The sequence below is a fragment of the Haliotis rubra genome, unplaced genomic scaffold (genome assembly GCF_003918875.1).
Source record: "Haliotis rubra isolate DU_JTF1 unplaced genomic scaffold, ASM391887v1 Scf877, whole genome shotgun sequence".
NCBI classification, from domain to species: Eukaryota; Metazoa; Mollusca; class Gastropoda; order Lepetellida; family Haliotidae; genus Haliotis; species Haliotis rubra.
The window spans coordinates 58,554-78,056 of NW_025767609.1; the positions used below are offsets into that span (position 1 = coordinate 58,554).

A 19,503-nucleotide genomic window follows, 5' to 3' on the forward strand; every position below is an offset into this window, starting at 1 on the left:
ACCAGTTGTCCGACTTCCATTTTTGTGGAACCCGCGGTGGCAGAGCGGTCTAGGTCTAGGCGTCTGACTTTGTGTGCTGGCGATTAGGTGCCTGACTCTGAGGGTGTGGGTTCCAATCCCGGATGGGACTCAACTCAAAAAGTACGAGAATCTGTACTTTACTAAGAATGTGTACTCCCAAATATAACATACGTTACATTTGACCACTTTCTAAAATGGCATTGTGTATTTCATCTCTGAACAGAAATTTGTTTTGAAGATTTGATGTTTTTTATTTTCTCACACACACATCATACACTTTTAAACATGCCCACTCATTCTAATGCCGTATACAATAGTGGCCTTGTCTACAGAGCAATGTTTTCCCTACGCCTATTGATGTTCAAGCATCACAAAGAGCACTGTGTTACTGTAGAACATGATCAATTTCACTATTACAAAACAAAACTTAATACAATGTATTAACATTTACACAAATTAGATGAGCACATTTGTTTCACAGTAGGATTAAAAACAGGATTAAACTACAAACAATGCAAATTTCAAAAGTCAGACCTTGTATCATGGTACAAAGTGGTCCAGTGTATCATTGTACCATTCCAAGTGGCTTCATGCCTGTCCCACAGCTGGGAGGATTTAAACACACTGAGAATACTATGAGGTTTTACTGACAACCTTACAATGTCCATGATCCCTGTTTTCACATTAACATACTGGGTGGCTCCCAATGATGATCTCCTGTATGTATATGTCTTGATAAAGGAGGTTCTCTTGATACTAGTATCTGAGTTGACAATGCTGGTAAGCCTCATTCAGTACATAAGTTCACACAGGTTTGATTGCTTGTCCCATCTTGTTGCTACCGGTTACAACTTCTCTCCATCGTCCTTGCTTGACTCCATGTTTGAGATTGACTGCAGAAGAAACACATATGATTTGTTTGTTTGTTTCTTTAACCCCCACTCAGCAATATCCAAACTATATTATTCACAAGTTTACATATCAGTATAACGTGTAATGTAACAAATTGCATGTATCTTTGTTTGTTTGTTTCTTTAACCCCCACTCAGCAATATCCAAACTATATTATTCACAAGTTTACATATCAGTATAACGTGTAATGTAACAAATTGTATGTATCTTTGTTTGTTTGTTTCTTTAACCCCCTCTCAGCAATATCCAAACTATATTATTCACGAGTTTATATATCAGTATAACGTGTAATGTAACAAAATGTAATTTTTAGAGTAAAATTGATATTTTATACTTATCCTGACTCATGCTCTTTTGCTTGTCTTCTTCTTCTTGCGAACATAGTGGAACACTTGTATCTCCTTATTTGAAGCTCCCTTCAAAATAAAATCACTAATTGGTACTCACCACGAGTTGCTCCCCTTTGTTTCCCCTGGCGGGAAAGGTGTCGCCACCCTCTGGCCATGTGCTCCACTCTCTCCTGATTTAGCGAGCCCAACACTTGAACTTACAGGGAAATCCAAAGTGTTATGTGGGGAGGATGGGAGGGCTAACCTCATGAGTCAGGATAAGTATAAAATATCAATTTTACTCTAAAATTACATATTTTTCCTTATCCTGACTCATGCTCTTTTGCTTGTAGCATCCTCACAGGACGGAGGTGGGTAACAGAATACTTTGGATTTATAATTAGTGATTTTGTATAGATATACTGTAATATCCCCTCACGGGAACTTCATGAAGGCTTAGATTTAGGATGTTTCCTGTATAAAGAAAACCATAGGTTATATAAAAGCCATTAAAGGGAATTACATTATGAATATATTGAACAATACATATAAATTATATATATATATATAGGTGACTCTGATAGAGGCACTGAAATTGACTATACCAAAGTATATGCTTAAGGTTGAATACTTAAGCTGAACATATATACATAGCCCTAAAACTCCGTGAGAGTTATAAGCTAGATGAGTATGTATAAAATACATATTAATCTTGTGAGGATAATATTTTAACGCCTCACGCAGGGACTGTCAGTTGCTGGCGAGGGACCAGTGGTCGAAATGGTGAATGCCAGAGACATCTTCTGTAGTGATGTCTCTCAGGTAGTGATTAGCAAATACCATGTTAGATTTCAATAGCATCCTTCCATAATCGTGTTCAAGGAACAGTTACCGTGTAGGGCGAGGGTAGAGGCCAGTGCCCTGATCTCATGTGGATTTGATGCTGTTGGTGGGTCCAAGCCTGCTGCCTTGTAGGCACGGAGAATGACAGTCCTTATCCAAATAGATATTGTGGTCCGTGACACTTCTGTTTGATTCGTAAGTGGCGATAAGGGGATGAATAAGCGTTTGAGAAATCTTCTCCTTGTTTTGGATCGTCGTAAGTAAAATAAACTTTGAGCTCTTACGGACACAGTGATAGGTCTTGTGTATCTTGTGATCCGAGAATAGAGGATAGCCGGGATGTGGAATAATCTGTCTGGTTGACCTGGCAGTTGATTTTTTCGCGATGAAATCCCATCTTAATCCGAGGTGCGCTGTGTTATGATTGTCATCAAACTGTATCCTCTCGTGAATCCAGAGCGTGAATTTCAGACATTCTTGCTGCTGTGGCTAGCGATAGCAGAAACAGTGTTTTCTGTGAGAGAAATTCAAAGTTTGTCGATTCCAAAGGTTCATAGACCTCACTTCGTGAGGTGTTGTAACACTACATTCAGATCCCAAGCTGGGGGCGTGGAACTTCCGCTTTTGGTCCTCCAATCGGGCTTCGTAGTAAGGCCAGTAACTCTGGAGATCTTGTCAATTTGACACCCGTTCTCATGGTGATTACAGAACTAAAAGCTTGTGGCAAGATATGTTGATATCGTTGAACCTTTTAAATGTTTGTTTTGGCTACGAGGTAACACAAATAGTCTGCCACTTGAGGTTGTGAAGCCTCTCTTGCTGTAAACCCTTTCTTTGTTGCATAATTTTCGAAACTGTGCCACTTGTCGCCGTCATTACAAATTCTGAGTTGAGTAACGTAAAACAAAGCGTGACTGCTTTTGCCGCCCTGGCAGAATATCTCTCTTGTTTAAACACATTTGTATACAGTCCATACGTGTAGTTGGAACATTGCTGGGTTTTCGTGCACTTGTTTGGTGTGAGGATGAATTAACAGGTTTGGCGGCGCTTGGGTAGCTCCAGTGTTGGTTGACCGATTTCTTGAATTAGTATGGGAAACCACGCTCTGGCCAGCCAGTAGGTAGCGACCAAAGTGAGTTGTAGGCTCTGTGTTTGTCTGATTTTCTGTAATACTTGAGGTATTATTGCTGGCCGGCGGAAACAGCGTGCACGCATTGAGGCCTTCCCATGATAGACTTAGAGCGTCCGCTGCCCAAGCTTGGGGGTCTGGGACTGGTGACACGAATGTCGGTAGCTGATTGTTGAATCGCTGGCGAATAGGTCTATTAGTGGCGCTCCTAATTGCTTGATTATCTGTGCAAAATTTCCTGTTGATCATCCACTCTGTCGGTGATGGTAGATGAGGCCGAGAGAGCGCCTGCTAGTATATTTCTGGCTCGGGAATGTGCACTGCTCTGACATGTAGATTTAGATCTTGTATTAAATCGAACAGTTGAAAGCTTAGGTTCAAAAGGTTCATCGATCTCGTTGAGCCTTGCTTGTTTATGTAGAAGGCCACTGTCGAATTGTCTGTATGGATCATTAGCCGCATTTTGTAGAAATGTGCTCCAATGTAGAATGGCGCTGATTACAGCTTTCATTTCTAGACTGTTTATATGGAGTTTGCATTCTTGCTGATTCCATAATCCTGATATCGTGTGGTTGGTGAGATGAGCTCCCCAACCTTGGAGTAACGCGTCTACATACAGATGGGTTTTGTATTCCTGCTCTGCTAAACAAATCCCTTCGCGAGACATTCGATTTCTTGGTCCACCATAGTAGATGCGGTCTGAGATGTTTTGGTAGACTGAATGGTTGTACATCGTTGAGATGTGCGTTGATGAGGACCTGTAGGGGACGTAACTGTAATCTGCCTGTGACAGTCATGTCTTGGGCTGATGTGAGAAGACCTAGTAGGCTCTGCCATTGTCGCGAGTGGTAACGGAGAGAGTAGAGCTGGTGGAATGGTCTGCTGTATCTTGAATAACGGTCTTCTGGTACCATAATACGGTTGCGATTTGTGATGAATCGAATACCTAGGAACTGCAGGTCTTGGCGATGGTACTAGGTCCGACTTGCGTGTAAGTTTACTAACCAACCTAGTTGTGTTAGTAGCTTTATGATGTAATTTAACTGTAGTTTGAGACGCAGTGGATCTTGATCTACTTGTATCCCGTCGTCGAGGTAAAACGCACTGCGTAGCCCCTTGGACGATGTAGAAATTTGATAATCGGTTTCGTTATCCTCGCGTGAATAGCCAGGGGCTGATGATATTCTGAATGGGAGTACTTTCCACTGGTAATGTAGCCCTTCAGAGTAAATCGTAGGTATTTCCTGGAATCGGGATGAATGGGGGATGTAGGTAGGCATCCTGTAGATCTATGCTGCCCATGTAGTCCATAGGATCTAATCATCTGGCGTAACTGAGGTAAATGTATCATCATGAAACTTAGGGTGGTTTGCGAGATAGTTCTTGTTGAAAAGCTCATGTTGTAGATGAGTCTGTATTTCTCCGTGGAGTTTTCTTGGGAACTAGGAAAACTGGGGAGTAGAAACCTGGTTCGACGCGTTTGCTTGATCTATTACTTCTATGGCCTGTTTGGATAGGAGTGATGAAACAGCCTCTCTTATCTTTGGTAGTTGCTGCTTGTAAATCAACTTGGGGGTTTGATTGTCAGCGGAGGCTTGGCCTGTAGAGGGATCTGAAATCCGTGTTGAAGAATGTTGGAGGCGTAAGGGTCTTGCAATATTCCCAGTTTTCCCAGTGGTTGGAGGCCCACCCACTTGAGCTGGCTGTACTGGAACGGCTGGGGGTGGAAGACTCCAGTGGATTCGAACCTGTGTTTCAGCGTCTATAATTGCGGGGAACCTCTGGGTGTCCTGCCTCTTCCTGATCCTCCTCTATAGTTGCCATATAGGCTGATTTTAAAAGAATCTTTACCTCTAGAGCTGGCTATCTTCCTGTCTCTTGCTCTTTGTAGGCCCGTGAACTTAGATCTGCCTGAGTATCTTTGTGAAGTCTGACGAATGACGCTGGCTAGTGTGTCCATCGATCTAATCATAAGGACTTCCCTGGAATCCTTAGAGACTTCCTTGGCGACTTTGTCGATTTCTCCGTCAAAGATGGATGTTGTCGACCACGGGGCTGTATAAAGTGGGGCTGTAAAGTTCTCCCCCCAATTACAGGAGGCGAGGAGGCCTTGACGACGAGCTAAGGTCAGTGCTGCTGAAACAGATGTAAGATGATCCGTTAAAAACTGCTGATCTTTCTTTTGCATAAGTAAGGCAGAATAAATCATTCTATCATCTTCCGTCGTGGAATCCCGGAATCTAGTAATAAGAGTCTCATTGATCGTCCTAGATCTATTTAACCCAAAGAACATACGTCTCGTCATGGTTTCTATATGAGCCAACTGCGATCATCCATCTTGTAAATCTTGTTCTTTACATCGCTGATGATCTTATAGTTCTCATCGATGTCCTGGGCCTTGTAGAAGGAGTCCATGTTATGCGTGGAGAACTTCTTGGCTTGAAAGTTGGGCAGATGTGGTGTCTGAACTTTCGTAGCTTTCTGGAAAGCTTGCATCTAGATTCTGTGGCACTTTCGCAATAATTGGTCGATCGGGGTAGAGTGATTGCATCTGGATCATCTTCCTTCATCAAATCGTCTGCATTTTCCTGTATTGCCACTTTTAGATGGTGATGTGAGATCTAGGTTATTGACCATCCAATACCGTATCTCTGCATCAGAAAATATGATTCCTCCATCATCCTCAAAACCATCATCATTAACAAATTGTAGATGCTCGCCGGGACTGCGTGTAGCTGTCTGTATATCTGATGAGGTTTGTGGCGATCTGAGTTGACTTGTGTGCCGCTCTATGTGGAGATCTGACCCGGTGATCGACCTGGTGATGAGCGAAGTGGAGATCGTCTATGGGATGATCTTCTCGGAGACTTGTGAGGTGAATGTTGATAACCCCGCGAAGCTCTTGATAGTCCCTCGATGTTCTTCTAGATGATGAGGATCTGGAATCATATGTCCTTAGCGAATGCCTTGAAGCTTCATTCGCGTCCGGTCGGGGATCGATGATATGACCTTAGCGAAGGCCTCCGTGATGTCTGATGGTCTGAGTCCATATCTAGAGATGAAATCGAAGATGGTGATGATCTCCATGCCGGAAGGCCTTGTGAAGGCTGTACATCTAGGTCCTTCGTCAAGGTGGTGCGGGACTTCCAGCGAAGGTGACATCGTCTTGGCTGCTACCGTTGCGGGGGTGCCTCTGGGGTGCTGTCTACGTTGGAGCCCAGCGGCTTCGGACCCTGCTTAGCAGTTTGTAGTGGTCCTCCATGATGTTCATAATCTGCCGCATCATGTCTTCTGGGATGATCTGTGACGAAGTCGTCGGGCGTCTTTCTGCGATGGGTTCACATCAATGGCGTCTGGCGATGGGTGTGTAGAGGCATCAGGCTGCATGGTGATCTCTGCAGAAGTCACAGTAAAGCTGACACCGGTCGCTTCTTCTGCCGTAAGTTGGGGGATGATTATCGGCTGATCATCGTGAGAGCCCAATTCTGCTGCTGGAGCGATCTCGGCTGAGAAAGTTCTTGCTGTCTTCGAGATTTCCCTTTGGAAGTCTCGCGCTGCCCTGGGTGTCCTCAATCTGCGTTGAGGCGGCGATGAGAGCCCTCTTAGACTTGGTCTGCAATGGCGGGATGTCTGGAGAGGCGGTCGTTTCTTCGAGGTAACGGACTGCGTCCCGTTCCTCACCGAAGGGTCTCTAGCAGAACACCAGGCGAGGAGAGGGTCGATCGCTAGCAGCTGACTGGATGGAATATCTGGACTCTCTGCCATGTTTTGCCCTTGTTTTGCGTGATCTATCTGCATGCGTCTTAAGGCAGCATAAAGATGATATTTATTAAATGCAGAATGAGATAAATTAATGCAGTAACTGCAACGTGAATTAAACGCTCAATTACATAGAACAACTAGGGCATATTACATGTGGATCGGAGGCAGAAAAGCGTAATCTACAAATCGTGCAGATTTTCATCAATGTAAAACTAGCTGAACAATCCACGAATACACGTGAATAAACAGTAGAAATACGATAATTAATCAATACAAATAGTAAAGGATACTAGCTATACCTCTATAGTAACCTATGAGAGGTAAAAACTAAGAGATTATCAAAGGATATGGTGTGTAAGGAGACACGAGGCGCTCTCACATCCTGCTCACTGGGCGAAGGAGAGAGTGGAGCACATGGCCAGAGGGTGGCGACACCTTTCCCGCCAGGGGAAACAAAGGGGAGCAACTCGTGGTGAGTACCAATTAGTGATTTTATTTTGAAGGGAGCTTCAAATAAGGAGATACAAGTGTTCCACTATGTTCGCAAGAAGAAGAAGACAAGCAAAAGAGCATGAGTCAGGATAAGGAAAAATTTGTATGTATCTTTGTTTGTTGTTAAATGCAGCACTCAGAAATGTCCCAGCTACATAGCAACAGGCTGTAATCACGTCTGGACCAGACAATCCAGTGATCATATTCATAAGCATCCATCAGCACAACTGGGATACAATGACATGTGTCAACCACCCGTTCCTGTTAGTCACTCTTATCACAATTAGAGGTTGCTGAAGACAAATTCTAACTCGGATCTTCACAGTAGTATGTACTGCAATAAAGGGGCGGAGGGGTAGCCTAGTGGTTAAAGTGTTCACTCGTCACACCAAAGACACGTGTTCGATTCCCCACATGGGTGTAATGTGTAAAGCCAATTCCTGGTGTCCCCATGGCATTGCAGGAATATTGCTAATAATGGTGTAAAACTAAACTCACTCACTCACTCACTCACAACCGCAGTACAGGAGTTTTATATCATCTAGTGTATAGGGAGTTTCATAACGTGATACCGCACTGTATTGCTGCATTGTTACACTACTACTAAGTAGTAATACCTGCTGGTTCTACATAACATGTTAAATGTTAAAGAACAAAATCTGTTATTTTACATTCACATCAGTGGATACAGGAGGGCTGGGTGTGAGTGAGTTTAGTTTTATGCCGCTTTTAGCAATATTCCAGCAATATCAATGTGGGGGACACCAGAAACGGGCTTCAAACATTGTACCCTGAGGGGAATCGAACTCAGGTCTTCGGTATGACAAACGAACGCTTAAACCACTAAGCTACCCCACCGCCCCTGATACAGGAGGAGGTAAATGCTCTTGAGTCATAACATACAATTTTAGCACAACAGCAAATGCAGCATTTACTGCCGATGCATCAAGATTGGTGGAAAACTGATGAATGCTGACAGGTTTCAGATATGAGCAGGCAACATCAAAATGTAGAAGGGTTCAGGTGTCTCATAACTGAATCAATTCATACTGAAATGAAAAAAATTCACTAACATCAAATCAAGGAAAGATGGTAAACAGCACTATATGAATGCAAGCCAACTTACCTGTGGCATTTCATCTGTTGAACGAAGCCGTGCATTTTCGGCCTTCAAGATCTCTGTCGTCTTGTCAAACAAATCGTCCGGGTGGACACCCTTCTGCTGTAGGTCGAAGTATTTCTCCACAAATCTATGGCAGAAATGACAAACGTGTGACGGTTACCATGGATACACACTGCAGGCAGCAACAACAGGAAATGGGGGGAGACAAACAACGTGATTGATATTGTGAGCATCAACAACATGAAGGTATGGCACACAGCCAGATCTGCTCAAATCATTCATTCAATCACCAAAATGGAATACCTGTGGCCATGTTAACTAGACTCCAGGGCCCTTATTCTCAAAACGTCCGTAGCCCTAAGAATTCTTAACTTTGATCGTAGACAATGTGTTAAGAATGGGCTTAAAAACTTCGTAGGAATTACGTTTTGAGAATAGCTAGCCTGTTCTACAGTTGGCAAAAAACAGCTCCAAACAACCAGTTTGGTGTTGGAAATCAAATATTTCACTGCATAGCTAACATTCTACATATTTCATGAAAAACAAACCTAACAATAATTAACACCTGGTCGCAGGAACTTCCAAATTAGACAAACCCTGAAATCTATTCCAGGATTTCCACACATATGCACAGACTTACTTCTGACATGTTGTCTTCACAGACTCATTGCTCAGATCCACAACGTCTGTGTTACCAAACGTATTGTAGTACCTTCTGAAACAGTAAACAGTCTCCATAATTACCCATTCCTGTCAAGGCATCAAATAATGAATTAATTCCAAAACACCTGATTAAAATTCTTACCCTGTAAAACCTCTTTTGCCATTCAAAGTAAAGCCTCAGTAGTCTGGTGACATTTGCTTAGAATTCTTATTGAATAGTAGAATCTCATAGGCAACAAATGTGAAATACATTTGTAACAATATGGTTAACCACTTACTTGAAAAGAATGTTTCAAACACAGGTAAAACTATTTTCAAGAATCTATTTCTATTATAGTTTGGCATGAAATGCATGTGGACCCAGTTTTCTGTAAATATCTCTTCATCCAATGACCCAATCGATCTCAAACTGTGCAAGTGGATGTTTTGTCAGCCACCCCAATCACATTGGAAATCACCGATTTTATGCATTTGTATTAAAGAATCTGTCTATGTAACTGTCAACAAAATAAACAGCAGAACGCAGACTGCTTGCAGAGGGAGGGAGCCAATGACCTGTAACAGCGGCAACTCAGGATTGGATTGGATTGGAGGGGTAAACCTACACAACAGTATCCATGGTGATTATCATAATAAATACAACACTCACAATGTTCTGATTTTGTGATCTGAGACAACAGTGTGTAAATTTAACCTTTACTCAGTTTTAAGCATGTTCAGGGTCAAGTTACATGGATAAGTGAGTTGGGTTGCAGGGCTCCAGATAAGGGCCGTATCGGCGTATGTACGGATACAATATATGCACGATACGGTAGGAAATAATTTAGAAAACGTAGCAGATATGCACCACAGCAATGGTGTACTGTCTTAGAATCATTTACAGACGTATTTATCTGAAAAAGTTTTGTTTTAATGTTTTTCTACCTGTTTACACAAGAGTACTGAGAAGCAATGTTGTGGTGCATAACGAAACACAAGATTACTGGTACTCCATTAAATTCGACCGCCTCCGTGGTGTAGTGGTTAGAGCGTCCGCCCGGAGAGCGGAAGGTCGCGGGTTCGATCCCCGACCGCGTCATACCAAAAGACGTTAAAATATGGTACTTGTTGGTCCCTGCCTGGCGCTCGGCATTAATGGGTACAACAAGGACTGGTCGGCTCGGAGTCAGTATAATGTGTCTGAGTGGGGCATTCATGCTTCACTGCGGGCATGGTATCTCAGTGGGCTAGCACTATAAAACCTGCTTAAGTCTGGGCTAATACAAGCAGCCGCACATACACATACACACGCATACACGTCGTCATATGAGCGAAATATTCTCGAGCACGACGTAAAACCCAATTTTACCTCACCTCACCTAGCCATTAAATTCCATTCAGTACTCTAAAACGTTTTTCCAGTACTCCTACATTAAAAAAATAAGGAGTACATACTCCTAATGTTGAAAAATGATCTGGAGCGCTGGGGTTGTGCACTATGGCAAACAGTGTTTCAGTAGGTGCGTGACTACATGGCCTGATGATGTTTATCAGAGATGATGCGAGAATAACCAACGAACAACAAGCAACTTAAGAGCACCTTCATTCACTTGATTTGCAGTCGAGTTATTTAATGTATTCCTACTGGTCATTTTAAGAAACAAAATATAGCAAAACAGAAATGTCATCACACCAGAGAAGGCCACGGCAGCTGGGCCATCTTGTCAGTGAATATTGTTTCAAGGCGCTTTTAGCAATATTCCAGCAATATCACTGTGAGAAACACCAGAAATGAGCTTCACACAGAGTATCCATGAGGGGAATCGAACCCGGGATCTCAACAGGACAAGTAAGCCCTTTAGCCCCATCAATGAGTTGAGATAGTGAGTGAGTGAGTTTAGTTTTATGCCGCACTCTGCAATATTCCAGCTATATGGTGGCTGTCTGTAAATAATCAAGTCTGAACCAGACAATCCAGTGATCAACAGCATGAGCATCAATCTGCGCAAATGGGAACCGATGACATGTGTCAACTAAGTCAGAGAGCCTGACCACCTGGTCCCGTTAGTCGCCTCTTACGACAAGCATGGGTTACCGAGGGCTCATTCTAACCCGGACCTTCACGGGTTGAGTTGAGATAAATGAGGTTTAAAAACACAATCAACATCAGTGACATGCATGCTCTTATGTGTAGCTACATCTACTAGTAAACTTCAATACCCCTTCTATAGTGCTAGCCCACTATGATACCAAACCACAGTTTAACATGGATACCTAACTCAGACATGTAATGACTCCCTGCTAACCAGGTCTGGTTTGATCCCAATAATGCCAAGTTGCAGGGTAATAACAAGTACCATCTGTTAATGTCCATTGGTAGGAGTGAGTGAGTTTAGTTTTACGTCACTTTTAGCAATATTCCAGTAATATCACGGCGGGGGAACACCATAAATGGGCTTCACCCATTGGTAGGAGGAGGATTGGGATTAGACCATGGACTTTCCCCAAAACAGGTTGACACTCTATACACTGAGATAGATGCAGTATCACAACACTGAACTGAACAGCTAAAGGAAATGACATTGTCGCTTTAAATGGCCTTGAATATGGTAAAGACAAGAAGATTAAACAGCAAATGTCCCGCTGCAGACATCAGGAGTCACATTGTCAATACTTCACAGGGGTGTAGTCACTACATTCTTCCATTATTGTGAATACACAAAGCTGCCTCACTGTTTTTATTCAATTAATCTAGACACAGACCATTTTCAGCAAGAGGGAAATAGCTCTGTCCAGTGAGTTGTCAAATGATTAGGGATGTCACAATACATAAGTTTCATGAATCAATACATTTCTCGACACCTATTTTCGCGACATTATTGCATAAATTTAGTTACATTTTGAACATTAATATTTCATATTTTATATTTGTCCATGAAAAGATCAACATCTTTTATTCTCAGAGATTAAAAAGTTCTAATTTCCCATCTTTGTGCATGAAAAATAATCATTTATAACTGTCATAACATCAAAAAACATGATACAATTGCAAAGTGTAAACAACACAAAACCATATTTAAACCGAAACTTTCAAAACTAAATAGCGATACAGTTTTGAATGTATCAATAATTGTATCATCTAAGACAAAGTACCGATGCATCAATGTATAGTGGCATCCCTACATATGATGTCAGAAAACGGTATTAGCAATCTCGTACAACATATGTCACACCCCTACAGTTATCTACGTTAGACTTCAGTACTAGGCATTGGTAGGTTCAGGAATCAAAAGGGCAAATTTGATTTTCGGAAATATACATAAATCACAACTACATCCCAAATCAGTCATAATATGTATTTACTGGTGATGGAGACTTGTAGTGTAACAAGACCAGAGGGATAGCTACTATGAGCAAGTTTATACATTGGATTTTTCAACCTTCTGGGTAATATCAAGGAGAGTTTCTACACTTACACTCGCACAAAGTCTTCTGGGTAGAGAATAGGCCTGACTTTCTGGTCTGGAATCTCTCTCTCATGCATTGGTTCCGTCTGAGGGGGGAAAGCTTCATACACCGACTTCCATATTGGGCAGTCCACCTGACTCAGTGCTCCAGACTTCAACAACCCTTGAAGCCTATAAGATATTGTAATAGGGTGAAAGAAAAGCATTTATATTAACTTCATGTGTTGCGTTATTTTTATCAAAATGTATATACATCTGTGTTGTTTTGGGTTCAACAGAGGTTCATTGTGTTCACAATGAGCAGTTGTCGGCAAATAGTGTTTTAAGTGCTTAATGCAGGTCTCTGATTGCTTTGGATCATTCCATTACAAGGTCATAGTTAGGTTATTCTATCTTTCTGTCAGGTATGTGATTTGTAATGATCACCTGGTTGATTGGGATTGGCTTATTTCAAATCATAGGTCATCAGCCATTTTCACTCACACAGCACTTGTCACCCTCACCTTGTGCTCAGCACTTGTCACCAGTACTTGATGTGCACAGCAATTCAAGATAACCAATAATCTACTTCTAAGGTTAGTAATTATAGTACAGTATTGCTATATGCTTTTATTAATGAATAAATGACATAAATAAAATAAGTATCATAAGTAAACATTTTCAGTACAGTATTTGATAGTGTAATTAACAACTGAATGAATACTCTTATGCAAGAATGTGTGTATGAGTGATGATTTCATATATAACTTTGTATTATAAGTGTGATTGGATTATGCATATTTATATAAATCACACAATGAAGTAAACCTTACCTTGTAGATATGTGTATTGTACAAGTTAATTGTTGTGTCTGAACTATTCTCAGTCACGTGACATATGTATATATTTTCATGTGTTATCATGTGTTTCATGTCTTGCTTGGCTCAGGTATCACAGTCCTGTAGTATGAGGAGGGATGACCGCCGGCAACAACACTCCCGTGTCACCGGCAGGGTACGCAGGTTATAATCTATTTCGTTATTTATGCATAAGTGATGTATTTGCTTATTGTTTCATATATTGTATTACTGTCTTGTATCATGTACTTGATGACATGATGATATATCATAATTTGGTAAACACATTTGTAAGAAACATATATTTGTATGTGCACTTCTAATGGTATGAGCATATGATGTATGCATTATTACAGATAGTAATGCACCTATAAACATATGCTTATTGATGTTATGTAATATAGCGTGATGTAATATGTATGCTTGTATTTTAACCCATCAAAGAAATTGTACTTATGATAACACTATTGTTACAGAGTGTCTACTGATATCAACTGATATCCACTGAATCCTCAGAATAAACGAGTTGACCTCACACCCGCAGCCTTTATTCTCACTGACATAGAGGGTAAACCCCAGGCCCGCAACAATATAAGGTTTATTTGTTTGTTAGTGTGTTTGTCGTTTAACAACTACCTCAGCAATATCCCAGCTATATGGCGACGGAGTGTAAATAATTGAGTCTGGACCAGACAGTCTAGTGATCTACACAATTTTCGATACAATGACATGTCAACCAAGTAAGCAAGCATGACCACCTGATCCCATTAGTCGCATCTTATGAAAATCATGGAATGCTGAAGACTAGTTCTAACAATATAAGAATGAACAGTGCAAAATCTGCATTTTGCAGAAACTAGTAAAACCATATCTCATGTGGATAACATTAATAAAGATGAGGATAAAATTATACTATCAATCAGACGTCTGTGTGACATTATTACGTTAGCTTTGTGTCAACAGGAATGCATTGTTCAAAATATTGGGCAATCATTTGGCTTTTTAGTTCAACTCTTGTGGTTTATAAATCTAGCGTGATCTATGAACAAGCTAGTTTAACTTTTAACATTATACAAGGTAAACCTTACTTGATGATTTTTCAGAACACTTGATCATGGTAAAGTAGGCATAAATTTGGGATAGAAAAATACTGTGAAAGCTTTTAAGGTAAGAGTTCCTCCCTTTCCCCCCCTCCCAAATAATGTTTATAAATATACTAAAATTATTAACAAAACTTAACACAACAATTATCAGAGAACTCACAAAATGACTAAAAGTCCAATATTTAAGTTAGGGTTAGGTTTAGGGTTAGGTTTAGGGTTGGGGGGAACGGAAGGAACTCTTTCCGCTTTTAAGCCTACAATAAACAGATCAATTAAAAACTGAAATGTGTTCTTAGTGTTCATTACGTGTACTGTATACACAGTTCTAAGATGCCTAGCGTTTTGAACAATCGAAAAAAAAAAAACATTATCAGACAATAAAGGTATAGTTTTTTGATGATGTACCACTTGAATGATGTTATCCTGTCACTGCGCCATTCTAGTCTACTCCCTCGTAATCGAACCATTTACATTACGTCACAATGTAAGCTACGTCACTATGCATGTCAGTTGTCATCGCCTCATACGGTCTCCTACAGTAAACTACTCCGTTGCATCATGTTTCTTGGTTTGCAGTTGCTTCACGCAGCAAACAACACTGGTGGAAACATTACGTTTATGTTTTACGATGGTTAAAATGTGTCAATTCGACTCACAAGTTTTCAGCGACACGGTAACGTTCGCAATGTTTACATTCCCACAATGTCGCTTGACTACTCAGCTTTTCGTCTCGATATACTGATATAAACTTATGTTGGTAGTAGAAATGTGACGTTCATATTGCCCCATATGGTTTACGTTAATGACAGATGTAATCAAAATAATTCAGAGAAGATATTTAATCCGAACGTAAAACGTCATCAAACTGTTATCATTTGTATTTTTCTGGTAACGTTCGTCTTAACGTCAGACATATCAATAGAACAGCGCGCCAGTTAGCCCTGTGCGAGCATTCTTAATTTAGGTCATCGACACCATCGTTTGTTTCCTGCCTTAAATTAATCGTAATTATCCTTAGAAAGTATTACATTTGGCATCTTAGAAAAGAAATACAGTTTGCTCTGCCACCATGTATAGTGTAATAAAGCACACTTTTGCCCTGAACTATTATAGTTAAAGTACGAGGACGCATGGTGGTAGAGCGAACTGTATTTCTTAAAGGTCACATAAACCCTAGGGGGTACAAATACATAAATCACTAACTGGCATCGTTATAAATGAAACCCCGTCATTAAAAATACTCATTTCGATCTTTAATTGACTTAAATCGACCTTTTTGACAACAGTGCACAATTCTCACCCGCGAACGAAATTTCAACCAATCAGAGCGGCGCGTCTCTGTGACGTCATATGAGGAATAGCTTTGAGGGCCGATGCAGAATTCATCTACATTTTAGGGGTTAAATTATCTTGTTTACAGGCTTGTATAAACCTGAAATCGTGACAATTGTTGTGGAAAATGAAAGCTATATGTTCTCACAATCTACTGTCATTTAATTTTTGTCTCCTGCTTTGCCTAGTTTCGAGCTACAACTTGTTTTCATAGACGCTTCTGTCAAAATCGATTGGTGTCGTTAGGCCCTATTTGTTTAATGACTGATCCAAATTGATCCCATTTCTGTGTTTTTTTGCCTCGATATTTAATCATGTCATGTAAAAATCTGTTTGTATTCTCAAAACAGTGTCGGCCCATAAGTTTTCACATGCAATACAGCAATTAATACTCCATTGTTGTAACCCGTGTTAGGTGGTATAAACCTACACATGTTATTTGTCATCATTCACTTGATGGTCAGTTAATGAATTTATAACAGGTATAATTAGTGGTAACACACTTAGATTACCCGACAAAGGTTCCCATTTGGCATTTCTTGTGTCTGGAGTAAATATTCAACATTATAAACATCGATCAAAGGATTAACCGATAACATGCTGATTGATTAATTACTTTTATCTTACACAGCGGAATTGTCAAAAGGTAGTGTTTATGTATGTAGATTTACTAATCTATACTGAATACACTCTGTCGTGTCGGTGTCTCGCGTAAAACAACGTCCTTCTTTCAAAGGATTAACCGGCAATACATTGATTGATTGCTCATTATTGGCTAACTAAATTACTGTTTTTAAAGAAAGGCGGACATTATGCAATTAGTTGCCAGGTGTGCTATCTTGGGTGACCAATGAGACTATACACCAATACCTGAAAAGATTTATCACTTTTTCTTATATTAAACTGTTAAAAGACACATCATTTGGAACAGTTTTGTGGATATTGATGGATACATTCCTCGAACAAGGTAATGGCCTGATATTGTTCCTATAACTTTAATCTGTTTTAATTTTAACATTTGCATTTTGTTTTTATTCATTTGTCGTAGCATTCAACAGAATCGTTGTTTTCGCCGTGAAGTGTAATGAGACATACACTAGGGCGTGTGTGCGAATTATGATTCACATTGGCAAACTATAAAATGTCTAGATATTACAGTTCTGTTATAAATTCACTATAAGTATCAGCAGATCGTCTGCATTTTATTTAGTTTCAAAATGCATACAAGTATGATAATAAACTAATTAGGATTATAAGACCAAATATAAAGACGCACATTGACTGATATCTACATATTGGTGAGTGGACAGTAACCATGGGAATGTAGCAAGAAATTTATCGCGCAGTATTGTGAATCGACCCCCACCTCGCTTCCGTGGAAGAAATCGTTATGTTATAAGTTGTGTCATGCAAAATCCGTTTGGTTATGATTCCAATACATATTTAACTACGAGTAGAAAGTAGTCTTGATTTTCTAACTTGATGAAAACAAACTATAATCTCATTAATTCTAACAGATTTTTTTATTTTTAAAAATGGCGGCGCCCTTTCGGGAACATCCGCCAGTCTGAGGATAAATGCTAAGGTTTGTTTTCACCGAGTTACAAAATCAAAACTACTTTCTACTGGTAGTAAAATATATTTTTTATTGATGGCAAATAGGATTTTGCATGACATAGCGTATAACATAACAATTTCTGGGTGGGTGTCAGTATAATACTAAATAACAATATTATTGTTACTTCGACTACAACCACACTTCCGAGGAAGAAATCGTTATGTTACAAGTTGTGTCATAGAAATTCTTTATGGTCATCTTATCATATACATATTTTACTACAACTAGTAAGTAGTTTTGATTCTTTAACTTCCGTGAAGCGATCTGAACACAAGTAATGTAATAGGGTGAAATAAAAGCATTTATATTAACTTCATGTGTTGCGTTATTTTTATCAAAATGTATATACATCTGTGTTGTTTTGGGTTCAACAGAGGTTCATTGTGTTCGCAATGAGCAGTTGTCGGCAAATAGTGTTTTAAGTGCTTAATGCAGGTCTCTGATTGCTTTGGATCATTCCATTACAAGGTCATAGGGTAATTAGGTTATTCTATCTTTCTGTCAGGTATGTGATTTGTAATGATCACCTGGTTGATTGGGATTGGCTTATTTCAAATGATAGGTCATCAGCCATTTTCACACACCGCACTTGTCACCCACACCTGATGTGCTCAGCACTTGTCACCAGTACTTGATGTGCACAGCAATTCAAGATAATCAATAATCTACTTCCAAGGTTAGTAATTATAGTACATTATTGCTATATGCTTTATTAATGAATAAATAACATAAATAAGTATCATAAGTAAGCATTCTCAGTAAAGTATTTGATAGCGTAATTAACAAATGTATGAATAGTCTTATGCAAGAATGTGTGTATGAGTGATGATTTTATATATAACTTTGTATTGTAAGTGTGATTGGATTATGCATATTTATATAAATCACAATGAAGTAAACCTTTCCTTGTAGATATGTGTATTGTACATGTTAATTGTTGTCTGAACTATTCTCAGTCACGTGACATATGTATATGTTTTCATGTGTTATATTTGCTTAGCTCAGGTATCACAATCCTGTAGTATCGGAGGGTTGACCGCCCGTAACAACACTCGATGTCACCCACAGAAGTGCCAGGTTATAATCTATTTCATTATTTATGCATAAGTGATGTATTTGCTTATTGTTGAATATATTGTATTCTTGTCTGGTATCATGTACTTCATTACATGATGATATATCATAATTGGGTAAAACACATTTGTAAGAAACCTATATTTGTATGTGTACTTGTAATGGTATGAGCATATGATGTATTCATTAATCATTCAATATTACATAATATTACGCATGTGAAGAATCATCATTGTAATCACCCTTTAAAGAACACATGCCTACAATTGACAGACATGATAAATATGAGAAAGTTGTAGACATCCATCAGCCGCTGGAATTGTGACATTATACCCTAGATTGATTTATTGCGGTATCATTCATATTTTCTCCGAAACTTTCTGAACAGTGAACGTGTGCCATTCGAAATCAAAGGTCTACAAACAAAACAATATATACCTCTCTTTCAACATACCTTGAATATATCGTTCCAAATCTCTCAATTCGACTGCCTGCCATGATTTAAATCAAATCAAACTGTGATATACCCACATCGAGTTTGTCTATGCCTTGACCACCAAACTTATCATTTCATATGGGGAGCATGCCTGGCCTGCGAATTGGAGTTATCTACCCTTGACCTCTCTGTGACACTGGGTTATCTAAAAACATATACTTTCCATCGAAGGTAGAGTTATTGTGGCTGCCTGAAGTGATCATAAAATAGATGCATTTTTGGATCATAATTTGAAAATATGAAACAATTTTTGTTTACCCTATTTATCTTTTTACACAAAGTGTACACACCGTGTACGGCTGAAAAGTAAGTTATCGAATCATT

General features: G+C 39.8%; 1 protein-coding gene across 1 annotated transcript; it reads right to left on the reverse strand.

The window, feature by feature from the left end:
• Nucleotides 1–251: 251 nt before the first annotated feature.
• On the reverse strand, nt 252–19,304 carry LOC124263285 (28S ribosomal protein S23, mitochondrial-like). Its single transcript, XM_046697872.1, has 5 exons — nt 19,138–19,304; nt 12,730–12,891; nt 9,252–9,326; nt 8,615–8,738; nt 252–914 (listed from the first exon to the last, which is right to left on the reverse strand). Exons 1-5 carry the CDS (start codon nt 19,179–19,181, stop codon nt 867–869), a joined length of 453 nt encoding a protein of 150 aa, XP_046553828.1. The 5' UTR covers nt 19,182–19,304; the 3' UTR covers nt 252–866.
• Between the last annotated feature and the right edge of the window lie 199 nt (nt 19,305–19,503).

Excerpts from the sequence above, each read along its gene's own strand:
- LOC124263285 (XM_046697872.1), bottom strand. The coding sequence starts at position 19,181 with ATGGCAGGCAGTCGAATTGAGAGATTTGGAACGATATATTCAAG. Across the intron at positions 8,739-9,251 it reads GTGAAGACAACATGTCAGAA|ATTTGTGGAGAAATACTTCG; the intron begins GTAAGTCTGTGC and ends TTTCTGCCATAG. Across the intron at positions 915-8,614 it reads CAACAGATGAAATGCCACAG|TCAATCTCAAACATGGAGTC; the intron begins GTAAGTTGGCTT and ends TTTCTTCTGCAG.